This window comes from Mus musculus, chromosome X (assembly GCF_000001635.26).
Source record: "Mus musculus strain C57BL/6J chromosome X, GRCm38.p6 C57BL/6J".
Lineage (NCBI taxonomy): Eukaryota > Metazoa > Chordata > Mammalia > Rodentia > Muridae > Mus > Mus musculus.
In genome coordinates this window covers 154,320,463-154,345,005 of record NC_000086.7, presented here as the reverse complement: position 1 = coordinate 154,345,005, position 24,543 = coordinate 154,320,463, and the positions used below count along the sequence as shown (strand labels likewise).

At 38.7% G+C, this 24,543-nt stretch overlaps 1 protein-coding gene across 1 annotated transcript; it reads left to right on the top strand.

Moving 5' to 3' along the window:
• Nucleotides 1-1,613: 1,613 nt before the first annotated feature.
• On the top strand, nt 1,614-5,781 carry Samt2b (spermatogenesis associated multipass transmembrane protein 2b). The gene is made up of 3 exons (NM_001256259.1): nt 1,614-1,679; nt 2,155-2,218; nt 4,993-5,781. The coding sequence occupies exons 2-3, from the start codon at nt 2,190-2,192 to the stop codon at nt 5,663-5,665; spliced, it is 702 nt and encodes a 233-aa protein (NP_001243188.1). The 5' UTR covers nt 1,614-1,679; nt 2,155-2,189; the 3' UTR covers nt 5,666-5,781.
• The last annotated feature ends 18,762 nt before the right edge of the window (nt 5,782-24,543 follow it).

Sequence of the window (24,543 nt, the reverse complement as noted above, 5' to 3'; positions counted from 1 at the left end):
GACAGGATTTATTGTCCTGGAATAGTCAGACTTCTGGGCATGTTTGTGAGATAATATTTAGGTTAGATTAACTTAAGTACAAAAATCTATGCTAAATATTGGTGACATCATTCCTTGGGCAGTGGTGCCAGACTACACAAAAAGAAGAAACCTAGAAAAGCATACACATTAATAGTTCTCTGCTTCCTGAGAGTAAATACAGAGTGACTAGAAACACCATGATTCTTACAGTCTACTTTCAGAGCTGTTACTGTACCCTCAAATTGACCCAAGACCATCCAAATATTTACACCTTTATCACAGAATTGAGAAATATAAGTAATATAGAATATTGATCTTTGGAGAATTCTTCACTGTTAGTATGAATAATCTGGTGATGTACTTCATAAGTTTTTAGAATTGGTTCTTGGGGAAAATCTGGAATTATTTGGATGTATATCATAGAAAAGCATGTAATAGCTGTAAAAAAGTTTAATTGGCTATTCTGTGGGGAGGATGTAATGGCAGCAAGATGAGAGAAATGAAAATGAGGGTGCTCATGAGGATTCAAAGAGGATCAAAAACTCAAAGTGGAAAAGGGAGAGTGGTCAGTTATCTTCTATGCTTGCAAAGACCTGGCTGAATTGTGACTGTATCTTGAAAATATGAAAAATGGAAAACTTAACTATGTAGACTAATTTATTTGTGGAATAAATTTCAAAGTTAGATATAATTCAGGCTGTGTCATAGGAAATTTTCAGGACTGGGGATCAACCCCATAGTGAACGGAGCCCTAACTGAGTGTAAGAACCAAGTCACTTGAAAACTGAAAGCCAAACCTATGATCCTGCTGAGAGAGTCCTTCTTTTTTTTTTCTGGGCTTCACTCTCCTAGGGAATTGCTTCTTTGTGGCATGCAGAAAGAGGCTGATAACAATTAAAAATGCAAGGAACTCATTGACCTAGTTGACAGCCGCATGGAGCCTGCCTAGCTATCTATATATTTATAAAGACAAATTATTATGATGTCATGCAAAGTGTGGTCAAGCATTTCCAATAATGCCTGTCTAAAAGGAAGGTCAGTGAATACAGTAGTTGTTCCATGAACAAGCTAGATTTTTCAGCTTGTCTTCAGTATATTCCAGAATCAATAAGAAGTAAGCTTTAATCCTACTATTGGAATGGATATGATTGCCAGAGTGAGAGCATGCAGAAAAGATGGGAAGCATCCATCCAGGATCTTTATACATGATGCCAGCACAATGTCTGTTCCAGGTTTACACTGTATCTTCTTACATACAAACTTCTGTATTATGCGCTTATAATTTCATTTGGAGAGTCTTCATTAGAAGTGTGTCATTGTACTACAAATAATTTAATTTAAAAATCATTAACAAGTTTGTTCAGTTATTTGAATTTTAGTTAATTGAACATGTGGTCAAGTGAACTACCAAGAATAATCTTCACTAGGTCATTTTAAATCAAATAGGCTATTTGACCCATCACTAAATACTGCATGTATTTTTAACTAATTTGAGAGACTTCACCTCACAATTCATGTGTGCCCATTTGAATTTGGTCATTGCTCAGGACCTATCACCTAGTTCTAGTAGTCATGGAAACATAAGAATGTGTACATTCTTATTTCTCTTATGGTTGGCAGTCACTAACATTTGAACTTCCTAGAAGAGACATAAAAAGGTAAGAATTGTATACTTCCACGTGTATTTCATTAGTCTTTAATATCTTAAGACAGGGAACACCAAAGAAGGCCTCTGACATATAGGTTAGGCTACTGTTAGACATTAGTTTCACTTGAGTAAATCTTCCTGAATATCAAAAGTGTCAGAAGCCCAATATGTGAATTCTTTGTCTTCATGCCATGCACTGTATAACTAACTGATCCTGAACTTGTGAATTACTGACTCTGTGTTATTCCTTATATATTAAATGAGACTGATAACAGTGTGGGTATCATTGGAGTGTCACTACTATCCTGAGGGGTTTAAAGTAGGTTCAAGATAAGCAAAGCATGAGCTATTAATGCAACTATCTGTGCGAGTCCAACAGAAAGCAAGACTTTGTTATGAACAGTTAGCATGTGCCTAACAGAACATCTTCCATTTAGTTTCTTTAGCATTACTTGTGACTCTCTCTCTCTCTTCGATATTTCCAGTGACTGAGAAGACTGGTGATATTGTCAGCCTCAAAATGGATTGCTATACCCTCAACACTAAAAGGTAAAATATGACATATGAAAGCTGTCTATTTAGTTTTTTACAAAAAGCCCATATCTACCCTTGTGTTTCAGACAAGAACAGTACCACTTCCTGACAAGCTAGCTAAATTGTCTACCACAAAATTATTCTACATCCTACTTTCATTTCTCCTTCAAAGCATAGGGGTCCTGCAGTCTGCTACTTCAGATATGCCTTGACAAGAAAGAGCTTATGTTGATTCCCAATACATTTCCATCAATGGCAAGCCCATCATGTTTATTATATTTCCCAAGTATTACTTTTACTCTTTTGACCCGTTTAGAAAGCACATTCTGCAGGAGACTTTGGAATGGTGGTTAGCTGACAATCTCTCCTTGAAAGGAGATTCCCTAGTACAGAACCCTCAGTCTTCTGCATGTGTAATGGCAATGACGTTATGCACATTCTGGAATCACTGAAGGTCTTTCCTTTTTCTTTTCTCTTAAAGAACACATCAGGATGTCTTCTCAGTAGGATTTTCACATTTTCATTTTAGTATATTCTTAGACCTGAATTGGAATATCTAAATAAGATTTTTCATAGTAAGAATATGAAGTATTATTTTTCAGTCAAAGATTATATTAGCTCAGAAAGAACCCTCTAGATCCATTATATGTTGCAACACAATAAAGTCAACTTTCACAAAATTCAATATTGAATAAAAAGTGGATACAGAGTGCACAGATTCATTATTCCTCATCTTTTACATACTTATAATAGTTTTGAAGATGTAGTAATTCAACTACCTACCTCACATATAGTTGGAAATCAGCATCCTACCATGAAGTTTTACAGGAAACTAGTTATGAATAAAAATTTAAGCTTCCATTCACGTGGATTTTAATTATGAAATATTACACATATTATTCCACAGAAATGCTCACCTATTAGGATAATAGTTATAGAATTATGACAGTTTCTTCTCCTTGATCTACTTAATATACCTGTTGTTTCATCATGTTCATATCTTTGGGTATTTATAGAAGTCAGGTATGCTTTTGCTTGATGTAATGGGCACACCAAGTGAATAATTTTTCTTTTGTCTTTTTTTCCTCAAGGATTATACAGATATAAAAGTGCTCTTTTAAGGATTATGCAATAATCAACTACAATAAGTTGAGCATTCCTCTGTTTGGAATGCTCACTGAACTTTTTATGGGGTTTGTTTGTTTGTTGTTTTTTGTTTTATTTTGTTTTTCTCAAAGAGATCTGCAATAAGCAACACCTTATAACAAAAGGAAACAAACTCACAAAATTGGAATAGATGGCAGGAAAACATCAAACTCAGGGCTGAAATCAATCAAGTGGAAACAAAAAGAACTATTCAAAGAATCAACCAAACCAGGAGCTAGATCTTTGAGAAAATCAAAAATAGAGATAAACCCTTAGCCAGACTAACTAGAGGGCACGGGGACAGTATCCTAATTAACACAATAAGAAATGAAAAGGGAGACATAACAACAGAACACAAGGAAATCCAAGGCATCATCTGATCCTACTACAAAGAGCTATACAGAACAAAACTGGAAAACTTAGATGAAAAGGACAAATTCCTAGACAGATAATAGGTACCAAAATTAAATCAGGATCAGATTAATGATCTAAACAGTCCCGTATCCCCTAAAGAAATAGAAGCAGTCATTAATAGACTCCCATCCAAAAATGCCCAGGACCAGTTGGGTTTAGTGCAGAGTTCTATCAGACCTTCAAAGAAGACCTAATTCCAATTCTCCTCAAACTATTCCACTAAAAAGAAACAGAAAGGTCCTCTACCCAATTCATTCTATAAAGCCACAATTACTCTGATACCTAAACCACATAAGTACCCAACAAAGAAAGAACTTCAGACTAATTTCCCTTATGAATATTGATGCAAAAATACACAATAAAATTCTCACAAACCGAATCCAAGAACACATCAAAGGATCATCCATCCTGACCAATTAGACTTCATCCCAGGGATGCAGGGATGCTTTAATATATGGAAATGCATCAACATAATCCACTATATAAACAAACTCAAAGACAAAAACCACATGATCCTCTCATTAGATGCTGAGAAATCATTTGACAAAACCCAACACCAATTCAGGATAAAAGTTTTGGAAAGATAAAGAATTCAAGGCCCATACCTAAACATAATAAAAGCAATATACTGTAAACCAGTAGCCAACATAAAACTAAATGGAGAGAAACTTGAAACATTTCTACTAAAATCAGGGACTAGACATGGCTGTCCACTTTCTTCCTACCTATTCAATATAGTACTTGAAGTCCTAGCTAGAAAAATTAGACAACAAAAGGAGATCAAGGAGATAGAATTTAGAAAAGAAGAAGTCAAAATATCACTATTTGCAGATGATATAATACTATATATAAGTGACCCTAAAAATTCCACGAGGGAACTCCTAAACGTAATAAACATCAACACCTTAAATGATAATTCAAACTCTTATTTAACAAAAAAAAATAAGTATTGAAATTGATAATAAACAACATAGCAAAATTTGAAGGATAGTCTAAAATCATTTTCCAAATATCTTACAATGGAGATTCCTGAAACAATCATAGATCATAAGTCTTCTGGCTCATAATTAACTAGTGTATAGAAGCCTACATGTGTATATCTCAATTAAATGCAGCATTCAGATTGCAGGGGCATAGAATGAGTACTTCATATGTATATACTATGACTCAATCAGTTTTCCAAACTTGTGTACCTGGTTGATTCTATAATTGTACTCTCTCATCTTCAGATTTGCAGGGGTGAAGGAGTGGATCTTCAGAGTGACTGGCTTTCTTTGCAGCCTATTATCTTCAGGGTTTGGAATAATTCTTGCAAACAGCAAATACTGGCGCCTCTGGGAATTTGACAATGATGTTGTCCAGCTTGTTTACATTGGACTTTGGGAAGCTTACTACCATTGGGAATTTATCTTCTCTGATACTGAGACCATAATTCTGGTACACAGCCCTATAAACTCGACCTGGACAATTTCACCTGAATTTCAATATGCACGGAACCTGATATTACTGGCAATGCTGATAAAACCTGTTGTTGTGATTTTTAGCTCAGCAGCCCTTAGGGTCAGCATACTCAAAGCCTCAATCTCTGAGATTCAGATAGTGTGCTACAAGTGCTCTGTCTTAATTCTGATCCTCAGCAGCCTTTGTACCATTATTTCTGTGACCTGGAACCATGTAGTAGATCTCTATGGCAACACCACCCTTGACTTCCCACCAAACTTTCCAGTTAAGAAAGACGCCTTGATTAAAAAACACAGCACTCATGTGTTTCCAATGGGGCTTATCACAACCACTCTGTCACTCTTTGGTGTGATTATGTTCCTCTATGAGATAAGGTCACTGAAAGTTCAGAGGAAGCTGAATGCCCAGCATGCTTCCAAAAAGGTGATGAATGGTCCATAAATGAGTGGGCTGGTGTTTGCAAAATGTGCCAGGAGACTCCCTGACAATGTTTCCTACACACCACAGTACTCCTGTAATTATTTTCTCAGAGAAAATAAAATATCACAATGATTTTCAGAGTATGTCTGAGCTTTTGTCTTCTTCCTGTTGAATGTGCTGCCTTCCTTAAAGGTCTTCACATCCTAAACTGTGCATTCTAAGGCAAAGTGTTCAGGCATAAATCAAGTAACCAAACATACGTTAGAGGTTTGTTTTTAAATAAAAAATACCACCAAAGTATTTATGTATGCATCATGTGGGCACACTTAACAGGTAATGTGTACCGAATACAGAGCAGTACTTGCAGCCTGTTAGCACTGCTGAAAGTTCTTCTTGAATAAAAGTAGACAAACAGTTCACTGGGTATTCTTAGTGCTCTGAAGACTCCCCTCGATGGAATTTTCTGAAATTCCCAGTCATTTCCAAAGTGTTCTGATGCAGAGAAGTGTTCCATGTAGGGAAAAATGGGTAGGATATGGGCATGATTCATGTATACGGAAGTTCTCAGAAAGTTAGAGTACTAGACTAAATACTACTATGTCCAAAATAATGCCATGGATCCACTCAATACCAAAGAGTAGACAAGTGCTCCAAGAGAAATAATAAAATATCTTTTCCAAATTAGAGAGATGTGGAGGGTGCCAATGTTTTACTTCAGCAGAGGAGACAAAGAGTCAGCAAAACAAGGGAGAGAATCAGTAGATTATATTTCAGGGAATCTCACATCTCTAACTGACTAGCAATTAGATTGTTTCTGCAGGTCTGACTGACTAGTAATCAGACAGTTTATTAATACAGGTTTCAGAGAACAAAGTGAGACTAATGAGTATTCAAGAAGTAGAGATTATGTGTTTGATGTTTCATTACGTGTCCAGGGTTACAAATTCAGACACAGTTGAAAAATATAAGGAGAACATATTTTACTATTATTATCAGTACTATGCCTCCAATTTAAAGACACTAAAGATTGTCTCTTCCAAATGAAACAAATGTATTACATGATGCCTTCTTTTTTGGCCAGCCGTGTTTCCAGTTTTAAAGTACCCCAGCAAACCAGAAATTATCTGAATGAGTCTTTTTATGAATAGCAAATAGTAATATCTAATTTATTTTATTATATGTTTCACTATCTATACTATAAATAGGAAAAAATCATTTTCATCTTTTTCTCTTATTTACTGAATTCTATTGCTCTATGGAGTATACCCTGTAAGACCCTCAACCTTTAAACTATGCTTTCAGAGATCTTCAACCATGATGGAAAGGCAGGTCTTGAATCTCATGGCCTATCAGTGTTTGTCAATTATCTGTGTTAATCCTATACCAATTGCACTGTTTGTGTTTGCTCTGGGTCAGATACCCCAAGATTGTTCCTGGATTAACGATCTCATCTAGCCATCTCAAGGGCATAAGGAAGACTTGCAAGTAGGGCCAGATAAAGTTAGTCTTAGAATTTTCATAGAAATAGGCAAACATAATTTTCTCATGAAAAGACACAAAATTAATTATAATGCAGAATGTCCTCAAGAATGCAACAAGCAGACACCAAAACCCAAAAGTGAGAGATTGAATGACAGTGGTTGCAGCATTCAGCTTGGATTTGTTTGAAATGGGTCAAGCAGATTTTCTGGCTTCATGTCTCTCATTGTTTCTGGAAGAAATGGCTGTGGCACCTCAATTTAGATGTAGTATCTTATGATATCCTTCTCTCCTGGGTTGGTGGATATTGATGATTTAAACTTACATTGTTCTCTAAAGTTTTCATTTAATTGTCACAAGTGTGTTGATGTGGGCAATGACTGCCTGCTCAGCTGACTAAAAGCTGGCCAAGTTATTTTACATTTACCCTGCTCCATACAAAGGATTAACAGGTAGAAAGGAATAATCCACAAGCCAACTTTGGGGAACCCTTAACACAGTCATGGCTGTCTTCCTGAGTACTTTTGTTCACATTCTACAGCAGAGTGATCTTCTGAGTGTGTGTTATGCTGTGTATATATTTACTCTCCATGAATCCTGGTCTTTGAATGTCTTTTCCACAAACCCACTGTATTGGATATTTGATTAATTGCTATAATTAAAAAACTTGACATAAGCAGCTCCAGATAGACAAGGCTGTAGTCATGGAATTCCTGTGCAGGTATGGCAGTCAGAGAAAACATTTTTTAAGGAAAATCCTGTGAGGTTATTTTGTCCAAATGTATTGTCTAATTTACTGTTGGAATGGATACAGTATGAGCTTCAAAGAAAACCAGAAGAAAGGCAAAACATAAAGTGACAGTGGAAGAGAGAAGAAAGCCAAACAGGTCTCATGTACAGGTCCAAGAAAGGGAGAGCAAATGTGGCAGTCTCCTGCCCAGTTTTTAAAGTAACTGAGATGTGATGGTTACTGACATAAAGTAACTACTAGTGTTCTGAGCATGTGCAAAAGTAACAGTCTCCAATACTGAAAGACAGAAAGGATGTGAAGCTGTGCATCAAAAAATTCAAGTTGTATATTAACACAAAGACAGAAGCACCAGCTTCAGAAATAAAATAAGAAAAAAAATGCAGAGTTTATGTAAACAGACACACTCAGTTCCCATCAACAGAATGAAAGGGACCCCAGAGTTCTCCTTGGATGTATGGGTCATTCTTTTTATAGTCTCCTGGGGGTGCACCTCACTCTGGATTCCCACTCTCCCCTTAATGTACCCAGCTATCTTATATCAAATCTAAACTACCTAAGGTATCCTGTCTCATAAGGGTTAGGTGCATCATCTCTGAATGAACACAGACTGGGAAGTCCTCTACTGTATGTATGTTAGGGGCCTCATAACAACTGGTGTATCCTGTCCTTTTGGTGGTCCAGTATTTGAGAGATCTCAGGGGTCCAAATTAATTGTGAATGCTGGTCCTTGTACAAGATTGCCTTTCTCCTCAGCTTCTTTCAGCTTTCCCTAATTCAACAACAGGTATTATCTGATTCTGTCCATTGGTTGGGTGCAAATATCTGCATCTAACTTTTTCTGCTGCTTGTTGGGTCACTCAGATGGCAGTCATGATAGGTCCCATTTTGTGAACACTCCATAGTCTCAGTAATAGTGTCAGGCCTTGAGACCTCCCTTTGAGCTGGATCCCACTTTGGGCCTGTTGCTGGACTTTCTTTTCCTCAGGCTCCTCTCCATTTCCATCCTTGTCTTTCAGACAGGAAAAATTATGGGCGAAAGATGTGACTGTGGGAAGGCAACCCCACCCCTCACTTGATTCCCTTTCTTGCTGGTGGAGATATGATCTATAAAGTTTACTTTCCCTACTGTCAGGCATTTAATCATAGGTACCTCCCTTTGTTTCCTGAGAGTCTCTTTCTTCCCACACCTCTGGTGCATTCTAGAGGGTCTCCCCACCCACTACTTCCTTTTTCCTGTAGTTGCCTGTTTCCATTCTTTCTGCTGGCCCTCAGAGCTTCATTCTGTTTCTCTCACCAATACCAGATCAGGTTCCCCTCTACCTGCCCCCCACTCCCTCTCTCCCATCCACTTTCCCTCCCAGGTCCCTCACTCCCTACTCACTTGTGATTGTTTTCTTCTCTCTCCCAAGTGGGACTGAGGCCTCCTCACTTGGGCACTTCAGCTTGTTGACCTTTTTGTGTTCTGTGGACTGTCTCTTGTGCATTGTATAGTCTTGTTTTTAGCTAATATCCACTTATTAGTGAGTACATACCATGGATGTTCTTTTGGGCATGAGTTACCTCACTCAGGATGATATCTTCTAGTTCCATCCATTTGCCTGCAAAACTCAGGATGTTCTCATTCTTAATAGCTGAGTAGCATTCCATTGTGTAAATGAACCACATTTTCTGTATCCATTCTTCAGTTGTGGGACATCTAGGTTGTTTCCAGCTTCTGAATACCACAAATAAGGCCACTATGAACATTAAGGAAAACATGCCCCTGTGGCATGGTGGGGCATCTTTTGAGTATATTCCCAAGAGTCTTATAGGTGGTTCTTCAGGTGGATCTGTCTTCAATTTTCTGATGAACCTCCAGATTTATTTCTAGAGTGGTTTTACCATTTTGCAATCCCACCAGCAATGGAGGAGTTTTCCTCTTTCCCCACATCCTCTCCAACATGTGTTATCACCTGAAGTCTTTATCTTAGCCACTTTAATTGATGTAAGGTGGATCTCAGGTTCATTTTGATTTGAATTTCTCTGATCACTAAAGACTTTGAATATTTCTTTAGGTGCTTCTCAGCCATTCAATCCTCTTCTGTTATGAATTCTTGGTTTAGTTCTATACCCCATTTTATGATTCTTTTGTTTAGTATTTTGGTGTTTAACTTCTGGAATTCTTTACATATGTTGGATATCAGCTCTCTATTGGATGTATGGTAAAGTGAAGTTTTATTTCCCAATCTGTAGGTTTATGATTTGTCTTATTGACTATGGCCTTTGATTACTAAAGCTTTTCAGTTTCATGAGGTCCCATTTATCAATTATCAGCCTTAGAGTGTGAATCATTGCAGTTCTGTTTAGAAAATTTTCCCTTGTGCCAAAGAGTTCATGGCACTTTCCCACTTTCTCTTCTATTAGAATCAATGTATCTGATTTTATGTTGAGGTCCTTGATCCACTTGAATTTGAGCTTTGTACAAAGTGACAAATATGGGTCTATTTTCATTCTTCTACATACAGAGAGCCAGTTATACCAGCACCATTTATTAAAGTGTGTCTGTGAGTGTGTGGTTATATTTCTGGGTCTTCAATTCTATTCCATTGGTCAACGTGTCTGTTTCAGATCCAATACCATGCAGTTTTTATCATTATTGCTCCGTAGTAAAGCTTGACAACAGAGATGGTGATTCCCCCAGCTTTTCTTTCTTTCTTTCTTTCTTTCTTTCTTTCTTTCTTTCTTTCTTTCTTTCTTTCTTTCTCTCTCTTTCTCTCTTTCTCTCTTTCTCTCTTTCTCTCTTTCTCTCTTTCTCTCTTTCTCTCTTTCTCTCTTTCTCTCTTTCTCTCTTTCTCTCTCTCTCTCTCTCTCTCTCTCTCTCTCTCTCTCTCTATATATATATATATATATATATATATATATATATATATATATTCTCTCTAAGGAGTTCTGATATCTTTATTAGATAATTTCTATATTTACATTTCAAATGTTATCCCATTTTCTACTTTTCCTTCCAAAAATCTCCATCCCCTCCCTCCTCCCCATACTCCCCAACCTGCTCACTCCCATTTCTGGTCCTGGCATTTCCCTATATTGGGGCATAGAGCCTTCACAGGACCAAGGGCCTCTCCTCCCACTGATGACCGACTAGGCCCTCCTCTGCTACATATATAGCTAGAGAAATAAGCTCCACCATGTGATTTCTTTGATTGGTGGTATAGTTCCAAGGATCTCTGGGTGTACCTGTTATTTCATATTGATGTTCCTCCTACGGGGTTTCTGACCCCTTTAGCTCCCTGGGTACTTTCTCTATCTCCTTCTTTGGGTACCTTGGATCTATCTAATGGATGACTGTGAGCATCAACATTGTATTTGACAGGCACTAGCATAGCCTCCCAGGAGACAGCTATATCAGGCTCCTGTCAGCACACACTTGTTGGCATCTGCCTAGTGTCTGGGTTTGGTGGTTTTTTATGGGATAGATTCCCAAGTGGGGAAGTCTCTGGATGGTCGTTCCTTCAGTTGCTGCTCTGAACTTTGTCTCTGTAACTCCTTCCATGGGTATATTGACTAGTTTTGTTTCAAATTGACACAGGCTGGAGTTATTCACAGAGAAAGGGGACATGCCTTCATGAAGTCTAGCTGTAAGGCATTTTATCAATTATTGATCAAGGGTGGAATGACCCCTTTTGGGTGATACCATCTCTGGCCTGGTAGTCTTGGGTTCTATAAGAAATCAAGCTGAGAAAGCCAGAGGAAGAAAGCTAGTAAAGAACATTCCTCTATGGCCTCTGCATCAGCTCCTGCTTCTTGACCTACTTGAGTTCCAGTCCTGACTTCCTTTGGTGATGAACAGCAGTATAGAAATGTAAGCTGAATAAACCCTTTCCTCCCCAGCTTGCTTCTTGGTCATGATGTTTGTGCAGGAATAGAAAGCCTGACTAAGGCACTGGGTATTTTGTTTCCCCTTCAAAAGGGGATTCTCGATTTGTGAGCTAATATAGATTTATCAGTGAGTGCATATCAAGTGAGTTCTTTTGTTATTGGGCTACCTTGCTCAGGATGATACCCTCCAGATTCATCAATTTGCCTAAGAATTTCATGAATTCATTATTTTTAATTGCTGACTAGTACTCCATTGTGTAAATGTACCATAGTTTCTGTATCCATTCCTCCATTGATGGGCATCTAGCTTCTTTCCAGCTTCTGGCTTTTATAGAAAAGGCTGTTATGAACATAGCAAATCATGAGCTCTTATTACCACTTGGAATATCTTCTGGATATATGCCCGGGAGAGGTATTGATGGATCCTCAGTTAATACTATGTCCAATTTTCTGAGGAGCCACCAGACTGATTTCCAGAGTGGTTGTAAAGGTTGCAATCCCACCAGAAATGTAGGAGTGTTCCTTTTTCTCCACATCCTTGCCAGCATCTGCCATCACCTGAATTTTTGATTTTAGCCATTCTGACTGGTGTGAGATGGAATCTCAGGGTTGTTTTGATATGCATTTTGAACATTTTTTCAGGTGCTTCTCAGCCATTTGATATTCCTCACTTGATAATGCTTTGTTTAGCTGTATACCCCATTTTTAATGGGGATATTTGATTTTCTGAAATCCAGCTTCTTGAGTTCTTTTTATATATTGGATATTAGTCCCTTATTGGTTTTGTAATTGGTAAAAATCTTTCCCAATCTGTTGGTGGCTTTTTTGTCTCATTGACAGTGTCTTTGCAATTTTATGAGGTCCCATTTGTCAATTCTTGGTCTTACAGCCCAAGCCATTAGTGTTCTGTTCAGAAATTTTCCCCTATGCCCATATATTTGAGGCTTTTCCCTACTTTATCCTCTATAAGTTTCAGATTCTCTGGTTTTATGTGAAGTTCCTTGATCCAGTTAGATTTGAGCTTTGTAAAAGGAAATAAGAATGGATCAATTCGCATTCTTCTACAAGATAACTGCCAGTTAAGCCAGCACCATTTATTGAAAATGATGTCTTTTTTCCACTGGATGGTTTTAACACCTTTGTCAAAGATCAATTGACCATAGGTGTGTGGTTTCATTTCTAGGTTTTCAGTTCTATTCCATTTATGTATCTGTCTGATTCTGTACCAGTACCATGCAGTTTTTATCACAATTGCTCTGTAGTACAGATTGAGGTCAGGCATGGTGATTCCACCAGAGGTTCTTTTATTGTTGAGAATAGTTTTTTGCTATCCTAGTTTTTTTGCTATTCCAGATTAATTTGCAAATTGCCCTTTATACCTCTGTGAAGAATTGAGTTAGAATTTTAATGGGGATTGCATTGAATCTGTAGATTGCTTTTGACAAGATAGCCATTTTTACTATATTAACCCTGACAATCCCTGAGCATGGGAGATCTTTCCATCTTCTGAGATCTTCTTCAATTATGTTCTTCAGGGACTTGAAGTTCTTATCACACAGATCTTTCACTTCCTTAGTTAGAATCACTCAAAGGTATTTTATATTATTTCTGACTACTGTGAAGGGTGTTGTTTCCCCAATTTCTTTCTCAGTCCTGTTTATCCTTTGAGTAGAGAAAGCCCACTGAATGTTTGAGTTAATTTTATCTCCAGCTACTGCACTGAAGCTGTTTATCAGGTTTAGGATTTCTCTAAGGGAATGAATGTTTAAGGTCACTTATATATACTATCATATTATCTGCAAATCGTGATATTTTGACTTCTTCTTTTCCAATTAGTATACCTTTCATCTCCTTTTGTTGTCTAATTGCTCTGCCTAGGACTTCAAGTACAATGTTGAATAATTAGGGAGAAAGTTGGCAGACATTTCTATTCCCTGATTTTAATGGGATTGCTTCAAGTTTCTCACCATTTAGTTTGATTTTGGCTACTGTTTTGCTATATATTGCTTTTATTATCTTTAGGTATGGGCCTTGAATTCCTGAACTTTCCAAGACTTTTATCATGAATGGGTGTTGGATTTTGTCAAATAATTTATTAGCATCTAACAAGATGATCATGTGGTTTTTGTCTTTGAGTTTCTTTCTATAGTGGATTTCATTGATGTATTTCCATATATTAAAGAATCTCTGCATCCCTAAAATGAAGCCTACTTGATCATGATGGATGATTTCTTTGATGTGTTCTTGGAATCGGCTAGTGAGGATTTTATTGAGTAATATTGCGTTGATGTTCATACAGGAAATTGGTCTGACATTCTCTTTTTTTGTTGGGTTTTTTTGTGCTTTATGTATCAGAGTAATTGTGGCTTCATTGAATGAATTGTGTAGAGTACATTCTGTTTCTATTTTGTGGAATAGTTTGAGGAGAATTGGAATTAGGTCTTCTTTAATGGTCTGATAGAACTCTGCACTAAACCCATCTGGTCCTGGGCTCTTTTTGGTTGCGAGACTATTAATGACTACTTCTATTTCTTTAAGGGATATGGGCCTATTATGTCATTTATTTGATCCTGATTTAGCTTTGGTACCTGGTATCTGTCTAGAAAATTTTCCATTTCACCCAGGTTTTCCACTTTTGTTGATTATAGTAGTATGATCTTTTGATGTTTTTGGATTTCCTCAGGTTTTGTTGCTGTGAGCTGCCTGCAGCCATGCGAACTGTATACTCCTGAAAGGCAGGCTGTGTCTGAAAGAGACAAGACAGTGAGAAAAGAACGAGGCCAAGACAATTTTTCTCTGACTAAAGCCCCAAAGTTTACTAAGAGTCTGTGCTTATAAAGAGGGGAGGCACAGCCCCTGCCAATCCATTCTTGGTGCCTAGAGCCAGCCTGTAGGCAATGTGCAGGATAGGATGTGTCTCCAGAATGTCTCAAGGGTCTCTCAGCAGGTAACAGAGTCTCTGAGAAGAACAGTGGTAATTGACATAACAATAGAGTCATCTAAGTCAGAAGGCTACATCCCAGGTGATCTCATATTCAGTAGCAGCAAAGTCTGAATCAGCCTGCTTCAAGGCTGAGGGAGGCTACAATTCCTCCCTAAATACATACTAAAAATTAGCTAGACTGGGGCATAAAATTTATGCTCCATAGTCCTGCCTTGGAGTTAAGGTGACTGATGGCCACGTCGGCCTTGGGGACTCAGATATTTCCGAACTGTTCTTATCCATCAAGGAGAATATATGCAGCTTGTTTGTGTTTATTTTGCACAAACATGGCTCTGTGGTGTCTTGTTAATAAACCACAGCATCTTGGCATATACCTCTGTCTTAGATTGATATAGTTCTGAAATCTGGTTGCCCATCATTGAATGACAGTCCCTCATAGCACACCTCATTCCCAAATCAGACCAAAAGCCACAATATATACTCAAAATGCTTCTTCGTATTGATAAAATTCTGCCACCTGCATTTGCTAGAGGTGGAACTGCACACTTGTTGAAAACAGGCTGCAAGGCATTGACTGATCTCCTTGGAAAAGAACTGTCTAGATACTTGAAAAACAACAGGATAAGTCCAGGGGAAGTCCAGGTACTCTATTCAGTTGCAAATTAGCAATGATCAAGCTCAAACTCTGGCCTTCCAGTGAGGGGGAGGTGGATTTGAGAATTAACAGAAAGGCTGTCCATTCTCTGGAAGTAGAAGCTGCACTCCAAATTAACTTCTGGCAAAAAAAAAAAAAGATTTTTAGCCATCATCAAGGTTGGAATCATACTTACTAGAAGATTCAGGGTCTGTGTCCACTTGACAAACCAATCTTTCAGGTAGCCATTGCCCTCCGTCTTCTTTTTGTGAAAAAAAAAAATAAATAAAACACCAATAGAACCTCTTCCCCAGATTAAAACAGGGTCTGGATCTTTCCACGTATTAGTTAATGGGTCCTGCCATTTAACCATGGCATAAGAGCTGGAAGTAACTGGATGCCAGTGGTGATCTGCTGCAGACTGACCTTTAACATCAGTTTGCAAAAAAAAAATTGCTTTTAGTGATCTTGGAGGGTATAATTGTCCCTGTTTTGTTTTTAAAAGCCAATTTTTCAGAGTGTGATGAGCACGTTCAACAATTTCTTGTCTCATGGGATTATAAGGAAATCCAGTTTTATGTTTGATACCAAATTCCTTACAAAATGAAATAAAATTGTTGCCAGTATAGGATGGCCCATTATCTGTTATAATGACTTTAGGCAATCCCATAGCAGTAAAGGCTTGTAAACAATGACCACTTACATTTCTAGAGGCCTCTCTCATAAGTAGAGAAGCAAAAAGAAATCCTGAACAAGTGTCAATACAAACATAAATATATTTTAATTTTCCAAATTCTGCATAAGGAGTTACATCCATTTGCCAAATATGATTGGGCATGCATAAGACTTCGTAGATTAACTCCTACATGTGGAACTGGAGATAATGTAATACATTTAGTGCCTTGTTTTACAATCATTCTTGCCTGATATTTAGTGATCTTATGTCGGAGCCTTAATGTATGGCTAAAGAGATGAAATTTATCATGATCACGTCTAGCCAATGCAACAGGATCTGAAATTAAGGCCTCTCCTATTAGAGCTCTGTCAATGCAATAATTACCTGCAGCTAAAGGTCCAGGAAGACCAGAATGAGCTTGTATATGACCAATATAAAATGGATGTTTTTGGGCAAGAAAGATGTTTTGCAATTGTGAAAACAGAGACCCTGCTGGCGTATTAAAGTTAAACATACCACAAGTCTCCAATAAGTGAACTGATTGTGCAACATATAAACTATCAGTAAAAATATTAAAAGCATCATTTACAGACTGAAAAACATTCAATTCCACTTTCAGCTCTGCTAACTGAGCTGAGAGGCCAGGAGTCTCTATGACTACTTGTTGATTATTCAGAAGATATCCAGCTCACCCTTTAGAGGAGCCATCAGTAAAAATCAAAAGAACATTATACAAAGGCTATAAAGAAGTTATATTAGGAAATATCACCTCATGTCAATTTAAAAATGTTATCAACCTATCTTGAGGATAATGATTATCTATATTTCCTATAAATCCTATTTGAGCAAGCAACCAATCTCTACTGTGTGCTGCTTCAGCCAAGTATCTTGATCTACACTATAAGGCTGAACAATGATATTTGGCTCTTTGCCAAAATAAATTAGTGCCTGCTTCCTTCCAAGAATAATCATCTGAGATACTGCTTCATAATATGGCAGTATATTATGTTTAGGAGAAATCTTCAAATGCATCCACATTAGAGGAGCCCTTTGCCACAACAATCCTGAAGGCATATGAATCTTATTAAAAATTAACAGATATAAAGGCAAAGAGTAATCTATATAAGTAACAAATTGTTCTTCAATAGCTCTTTCCACTTGTTGTAAGGCCAGCAATCCTTCTGAGGTTAAAGATTTAGGGGAGGTAGGGTCAGAGCTCCCTTTAAAAATATTAAGTAAAGGTTTCAATTCCCCTGTAGTAAGCTTTAAATAGGGGTGAAGCCAATTAATATCACCTAACAATTTTTGAAAATCATTTAAAAAATTTAAGCTGTCCCTGCAAATAACTATCTTCTGGGGGAAAACAGCTTGATCTGTAAGTCTAAAACCCAAATAATTATAAGGATCCTGAATCTGTACCTTTTCAGGAGCTATTTGTAGTCCTTTATCAACTAAGGCCTGTTGTAAATCTCTATAACATAAAAACAAGTCCTGAAGGTCTTTTCCTGCCATTAAGACATCATCTGTGTAATGAATGATGTGAATCATAGGCCATTGTTATCTCACAGGCTGAATGGCTTGTGCCACAAACTTTTGATATAAGATAGGACTATTAGCCATGCCCTGTGGAAGAACTGTCCATTGATATCTCTTCATAGGTTCCTTAAAATTAATAGAAGGAATACTGAAAGCAAATCTTTCACTGTGAGGAGCCGCCCTCACATTTGCCATTATAAGATGGCGCTGACAGCTGTGTTCTAAGTGGTAAACATAATCTGCACACGTGCAGGGGCAGTTTTCCCGCCATGTGTTCTGCCTTTCTCGTGATGACAACTGGGCCGATGGGCTGCAGCCAATCAGGGAGTAATACGTCCTAGGCGGAGGATAATTCTCCTTAAAAGGGACGGGGTTTTGCCATTCTTTTTCTCTCTCTTGCTTTCTTGTTCTTTTACTTTCTCTCTCTTGCTCTTGCTCTCTTGCTCCTGAAGATGTAAGCAATAAAGCTTTTGCCGCAGAAGATTCTGGTTTGTTGCGTTCTTCCTGGCCGGTCGCGAGAACGCGGGTAAGAGTTGGTGCCGAAACCCGGGAAGAAAAACTCGGGACGGGAGTTAACCATCACCGGCGCAAGGAAGATCCCTCATTCCGGAACCAGAACTGCGGGTCATGGTAATGAAGTGTTCCCGTAAAACAGACTGTTGAGAAGGATTCAACTGCGTGAATTCAGAACTCTTCAGCTGGGGAACGGTGGTAATAAAGTGTTCCCGCAACACAGACTGTTGAGAAGGATTCAACTGCGTGAATTCAGAACTCTTCAGCTGGGGAACGGTGGTAATAAAGTGTTCCCGCAACACAGACTGTTGAGAAGGATTCAACTGCGTGAATTCAGAACTCTTCACCTGGGGAACAGGGTACCCGTAAGTATAGCTTTACAAGGTAAGTCTGGTCTTGAACTTTCTAACGAAATTCAAGACAGTCTATCAGAAGTAAAGTGGGAAATAGCTTTACAAGGTAAGTCTGGCCTTGAACTTTCTAACGAAATTCAAGACAGTCTATCAGAAGTAAAGTGGGAAATAGCTTTACAAGGTATGTTTGGCCTTGAACTTTTTCTAGTGTTAGGAGCCTTTTTGTTCCTTTTCACATGTTATCAAGCGGTTAAGGCAGGGCTGAAAATTCTGGATGAAATTCAGGGCAATCTATCAGAAGTAAAGCGGGGAGAGAGAGTAGGAGCAAAGAGGAAATATGGTACACAAAATAAGTATACAGGCCTTTCCACGGGTCTTGAACCTGAGGAAAAGTTTAGGTCGGGTAAGAATACCTGGGGAGAGATTAGAAGGAAGGAAAAGAAAAAAGAAAAGAAAAAAGATCAATCAGCGGAGGTTTCTAGGAGAAGGAGCCTATACTCATCACTAGGTGAGCTCAAGGAGCCAGTTCTTAGTAGTTCTGAATCAGATGAAAAGGCTATTAGGGCCTGGAAGGCGCTCTCCCGAGCAGGTGAAGCCACTGGACAACTAACAAAGATCGTCCAGAGACCTCAGGAGTCATTCTCAGATTTTGTGGCCAGAATGACAAAGGCAGCAGAGCGTATTTTTGGAGATTCAGAGCAAGCCGCACCTCTGGTAGAACAGCTCATTTATGAGCAAGCCACACAGGAGTGCCGAGCAGCCATAGCCCCAAGAAAGAACAAAGGTTTACAAGACTGGCTTAGGGTTTGTCGGGAGCTTGGGGGACCTCTCATTATGCGTTACTTCCATTCAGTATGAGAAATTTACTAGGGCAGCTAATTTGTCAAAAAGTCTTTCTCAGTATATGTTACAGAATTGGACGGCTGAATTTGAACAGACCCTTCGGGAATTGAGAATTGCCATCATTCAGGTCAACTCCACGCGCTTGGACCTGTCCCTGACCAAAGGATTACCCAATTGGATCTCCTCAGCATTTTCCTTCTTTAAAGAATGGTTGGGATTGATATTATTTGGAGATATACTTTGCTGTGGATTAGTGTTTCTTCTTTGGTTGGTCTGTAAGCTTAAGGCCCAAACTAGGAGAGACAAGGTGGTTATTGCCCAGGCACTTGCAGCTCTAGAACATGGTGCTTCCCCTGATATATCTATGCTTAAGCAATAGGTCGCTGGCCATTCAGCTCTTGCACCCCACGAGGCTAGTCTCATTGCACGGGATAGAGTGAGTGTGCTTCAGCAGCCCGAGAGAGTTGCACGGCTAAGCACTGCAGTAGAAGGGCTCTGCGGCATATATGAGCCTATTCTAGGGAGACATGTCATCTTTCAAGAAGGTTGAGTGTCCAAGTGTCCTTCTCCCCAGGAAAAACGACACGGGAGCAGGTCAGGGTTGCTCTGGGTAAAAGCCTGTGAGCCTAAGAGCTAATCCTGTACATGGCTCCTTTACCTGCACACTGGGGATTTGACCTCTATCTCCACTCTCATTAATATGGGTGGCCTATTGCTCTTATTAAAAGAAAAGGGGGATCTGTGAGGAGCCGCCCTCACATTTGCCATTATAAGATGGCGCTGACAGCTGTGTTCTAAGTGGTAAACATAATCTGCACACGTGCAGGGGCAGTTTTCCCGCCATGTGTTCTGCCTTTCTCGTGATGACAACTGGGCCGATGGGCTGCAGCCAATCAGGGAGTAATACGTCCTAGGCGGAGGATAATTCTCCTTAAAAGGGACGGGGTTTTGCCATTCTTTTTCTCTCTCTTGCTTTCTTGTTCTTTTTCTTTCTCTCTCTTGCTCTTGCTCTCTTGCTCCTGAAGATGTAAGCAATAAAGCTTTTGCCGCAGAAGATTCTGGTTTGTTGCGTTCTTCCTGGCTGGTCGCGAGAATGCGGGTAAGATTTCACAATCCTCAGGGTGCAAAGGAATAGCAAAGAAACAATCTTTTAAATCTACCACAATTTTATAATATCCTTTAGGAATGGCTACCGGAGATGGAAGCCTGGGTTGTAAAGCTTCCATAGGTACCATGGTTTCATTAACCTTTTTTAGATCTTGTAACAATCTTCATTTACTAGATTTTTTTTCATGATAACAAATATTGGAGTGTTCCAAGGAGACTAAGATTCTATTGAATGTCCTGCCTCTAATTGCTCCTGCACTAGTGAAGAGGCGACTTCTATTTTCTCTTTAGGTAAAGACCACTGATCAACCCACACCAGAGTATCATTATCCATTGAATTTTATCAGCATGGGATGCAGGCAATTTAGTGGCCATTACTGAAAATACCCCAAGCCTCTTGTGTTAGAATGAAGTTTAGGACCTTCAAAAGTCTTAATACTTTTCTTTCCTTTCCTAGCCCCTGACCAGGCAAAAATCCTTGTGTTAGCATCTGCTTATTCACTGCCTCATTAGGACTGCACATTATAATTCCTATCTGTGACAAGATATCTCTTTCCCATAGGGTAACAGGCAAATTTGACATAACATACGGCTAAATTTGCCCTGAATTGCCCTCCTCATCTTTCCAGGTTAGCAATTTAGAGCTTTGTTTTGGGTTATTGGCATAACCAATTCCTTGAAGGTGAGTAAGTGTATCAGACAAAGGCCAAGTTGAAGGCCAATCTTGTCCTCTGATAATTGTTACATCAGCTCCAGTATCTATTAATCCTTCAAAGCTTTTTTCCTTCAATTATCAATTTAAGGTTTGGTCTCTGATTAGTAATAGATTGAACCCAATACACATCAGAGGAACCAAAGCCACTTTGTCCTCTCTTATTCTTAACAAATCTGGATGGTAGCAGATGCAAAGGAACTAAGATAAGTTGAGTAATTATTTGATTAGAAGGTACAGTTATAATACCATGAGGAGAAGCAGCCATTATTTTAATTTCTCCCTAATAATCATTATCTATAACACCTGGATAAATATGCAGACCTTTTACAGTAGAACTGCTTTGTCCTAAGAGAAATCCTCAAGTTTCTGTAGGCAGAGGTCCAAAAACTCCTGTAGGCAGAGTTTGAAGTCCCATTTCTGGCATTAATACTGCATGGGTGGTGGAACAGAGGTCTAATCCTGAACTTCCTGGGGTTTCCCTGACAAGTTCAAAAATGGAATTCTTTGGCTGGGCAGCAGCTTCCTGGCCCCATAAGCTGCTTACTGTGGGTATCTCAGGGCCTGAGGCTGGCCCCTCTTCTCGTTTCCCAGCAACAGACAGCCCTGAATGTCTATCTTGGATTTACATTCCCTAACCAAATGGTTGCCCTTCTTGCATTGAGGACAAACTCCTGAAGCATGGCCTGCTTGCCCACTCTTGGCACTTCTATTCTTAGGAAAATCATTGTTAAAATGACCCAAACTTACACACATAAAACATGCATTATTCCCTTGTTTCTGTGCAAGCATTGCTCCTTACAAAGCAGTGGCCAAGGCCAAACCCTGACTATATGATGACCCAATGTCTGCACAAAGACGGACATATCCTGATAAGTCTGTCTGTCCTTTGTGAAGCTGAATAGCAGCACTACACACTGCATTAGCATTCTCATAAGCCAATTGCATAATGAAAGGAATTCCCGCTTGAGAATCTCCAAGAATTCTACTAGCTGCTTTCAATAGCCTATCCACAAAGTCCTGGTAAAGCTCATCAGGACCTTTCCGAATGCTGGCTAAACTTCCACCCAGATCCCCTTTAGTTGGTAAGTGATTCCAAGCGAGGCAGGCAGCCATAGCAACCTGTGCATACACTCCAACAGGAAACCCAATCTGATTAGCATTGCTTTCATATTGACCTTCTCCTAAATGAATGTTAATATCCCAGTCTGGATTACCTGTCTGAGCATTCAAAGTGGCAGTTTTCTTACTGGAGCAGGTGGCTTTTGCCTCAGTCTGTCCTGCAGTGTTCAGGTTCCACATTCTGGGAGCCAACTTGAGCCACCTGCGGCCACGCGATCCAGGTATTCCTGAAAGGCAGGCTGGGGCTGAAAGAGACTAGACAGCAAGAAAAGAACGAGGCCAAGACTAAGTGTCTGTGCTTATAAAGAGGGGAGGCCCATCCCCCAACAATTCATTCTTGGCACCTGGAGCAAGCCTGTAGGCTATGTGCAGGATAGGATGTGTCTCCAGAATGTCTCAAGGGTCTCTCAGCTGGTACCAGAGTCTCAGGGAAGAACAGTGGTAGTAGTCATAACAATAGAACCATCAAAGTCAGAAGGCTACACCCCAGGTGACCTCTTATTCAGTGGCAGCAAAGTCTGAATCAGCCTGCTTCAAGACTGAGGGAGGCTACATGTTGTTACACCTCCCTTTTCATTTCTGATTTAGTTAATTAGGATACTATACCTATGCCCCCTTGTTAGTCTGGCTAAGGGTTTAGCTATCTTGTTGATTTTCTCAAAGAAACAGCTCCTGGTTTGGTTGATGCTTTGTATAGTTCTTTTTGTTTCTACTTGGTTGATTTCAGTCCTGAGTTTAATTATTTCCTGCCATCTACTCGTGGGTGAATTTGCTTCCATTTGTTCTAGAGCTTTTAGGTGTGTGGTCAAGCTACTTGTCTATGCTCTGTCTAGTTTCTTTTTGGCAGTACTCAGAGCTATGAGTTTTCCCCATAGGACTGCTTTCATTTTATTCCATAAGTTTGGGTATGTTGTGGCTTCATTTTCATTAAACTCTAAAAATTCTTTAATCTCTTACTTATTTCTTCCTTGACCAAGGTACCATTGAGTAGAGTTTTATTCAGCTTCAAAGTGAAAGTTGGCTTTGTATTATTTATGTTGTTATTGAAGCACAGCCTTATCTGAGGTGATCTGATAGTATTCATGGGATAATTTCAATACTTTTGTATCTGCTAAGGCCTGCTTTGTGACCAATTATATGGTCAATTTTGGAGAAGGTACCATGAGGTACTGAAAAGAATGTATATCCTTTTGTTTTAGGATAAAATGTTCAATGAATATCTGTTAAATCAATTTATTTCATAATTTCTGTTAGTTTCAATGTCTCTCTGTTTAGTTTCTGTTTCCATTGTCTGTCCAATGAGGAAAGTGGTGTGTTGAAGTCTTCCACTATTATTTTGTGAAGTGCAATGTGTGCTTTGAGCTTTACTAATGTTTCCTCAATGAATGTGGCTGCCCTTTAATTTGGAGCATATATATTCAGAATTGAGAGTTCATCTTGGAAGATTTTACCTTTGATGAGTATGAAGTGCCTATCCTTGCCTTTTTTGAAATGTTTGGGTTTGAAGTCGATTTTATTTGATATAAGAATGGCTACTCCAGCTTGTTCTTTCAGACCATTTGCTTGGAAAAATATTTTCCAGCCTTTTACACTGAGATAGTGTTTGTCTTTTTTCCTGAGGTGGGTTTCCTGTAAGCAGGAAAAAGTTGGGTCCTGTTTATGTAGCCAGTATTTTAGTCTATGTCTTTTTATTTGGGAATTGAGTCCATTAATATTAAGAGATATTAAGGAAAAGTAATTGTGCTTCTTGTTATTTTTTGTTGTTAGTGTTGGAATTCTTATATTATATATAAGTGACCCTAAAAATTCCACCAGAGAACTCCAAAACTTGATATACAGTTTAGCATAGTAGCTGGGTATAAAATTAACTCAAACAAATCAATGCCCTTTCTCTACACAACCGATAAACAGGCTGAGAAAGAAATTAGGGAAACAACACCCTTCACAATAATCACAAGTAATATAAAATACCTAGGTGTGACTCTAACAAAGGAAGTGAAAGATCTGTATGATAAAACCTTCAAGTCTTTGAAGAAAGAAATTAAAGATATCAGAAGATGGAAGGATCTCCCATGCTCATGGATTGCATGATTAACATAGCCAAAATGACTATCTTATTAAAAGCAATCTTCCGATTCAATGCAATCCCCATCAAAATTCCAATTCAATTCTTCATAGTTAGAAAGGGCAATTTGCAAATTCATCTGGAATAACAAAAAACCTAGGATAGCAAAAACTATTCTGAACAATAAAAGAACCTATTGGGGAAACACAATGCCTGACCTCAAGCTGTACTGCAGAGCAATTTTGAGAAAAACTGCTGTTACTGGTACAGCAAAAGACAGGTAGATCAATGGAATAT

Bases quoted from the DNA above. Each gene is read 5' to 3' on its own strand.
- Samt2b (NM_001256259.1), top strand. From the start codon at position 2,190: ATGGATTGCTATACCCTCAACACTAAAAG. The intron at 2,219-4,992 runs GTAAAATATGAC...TCTCATCTTCAG, and splicing joins TATACCCTCAACACTAAAAG to ATTTGCAGGGGTGAAGGAGT.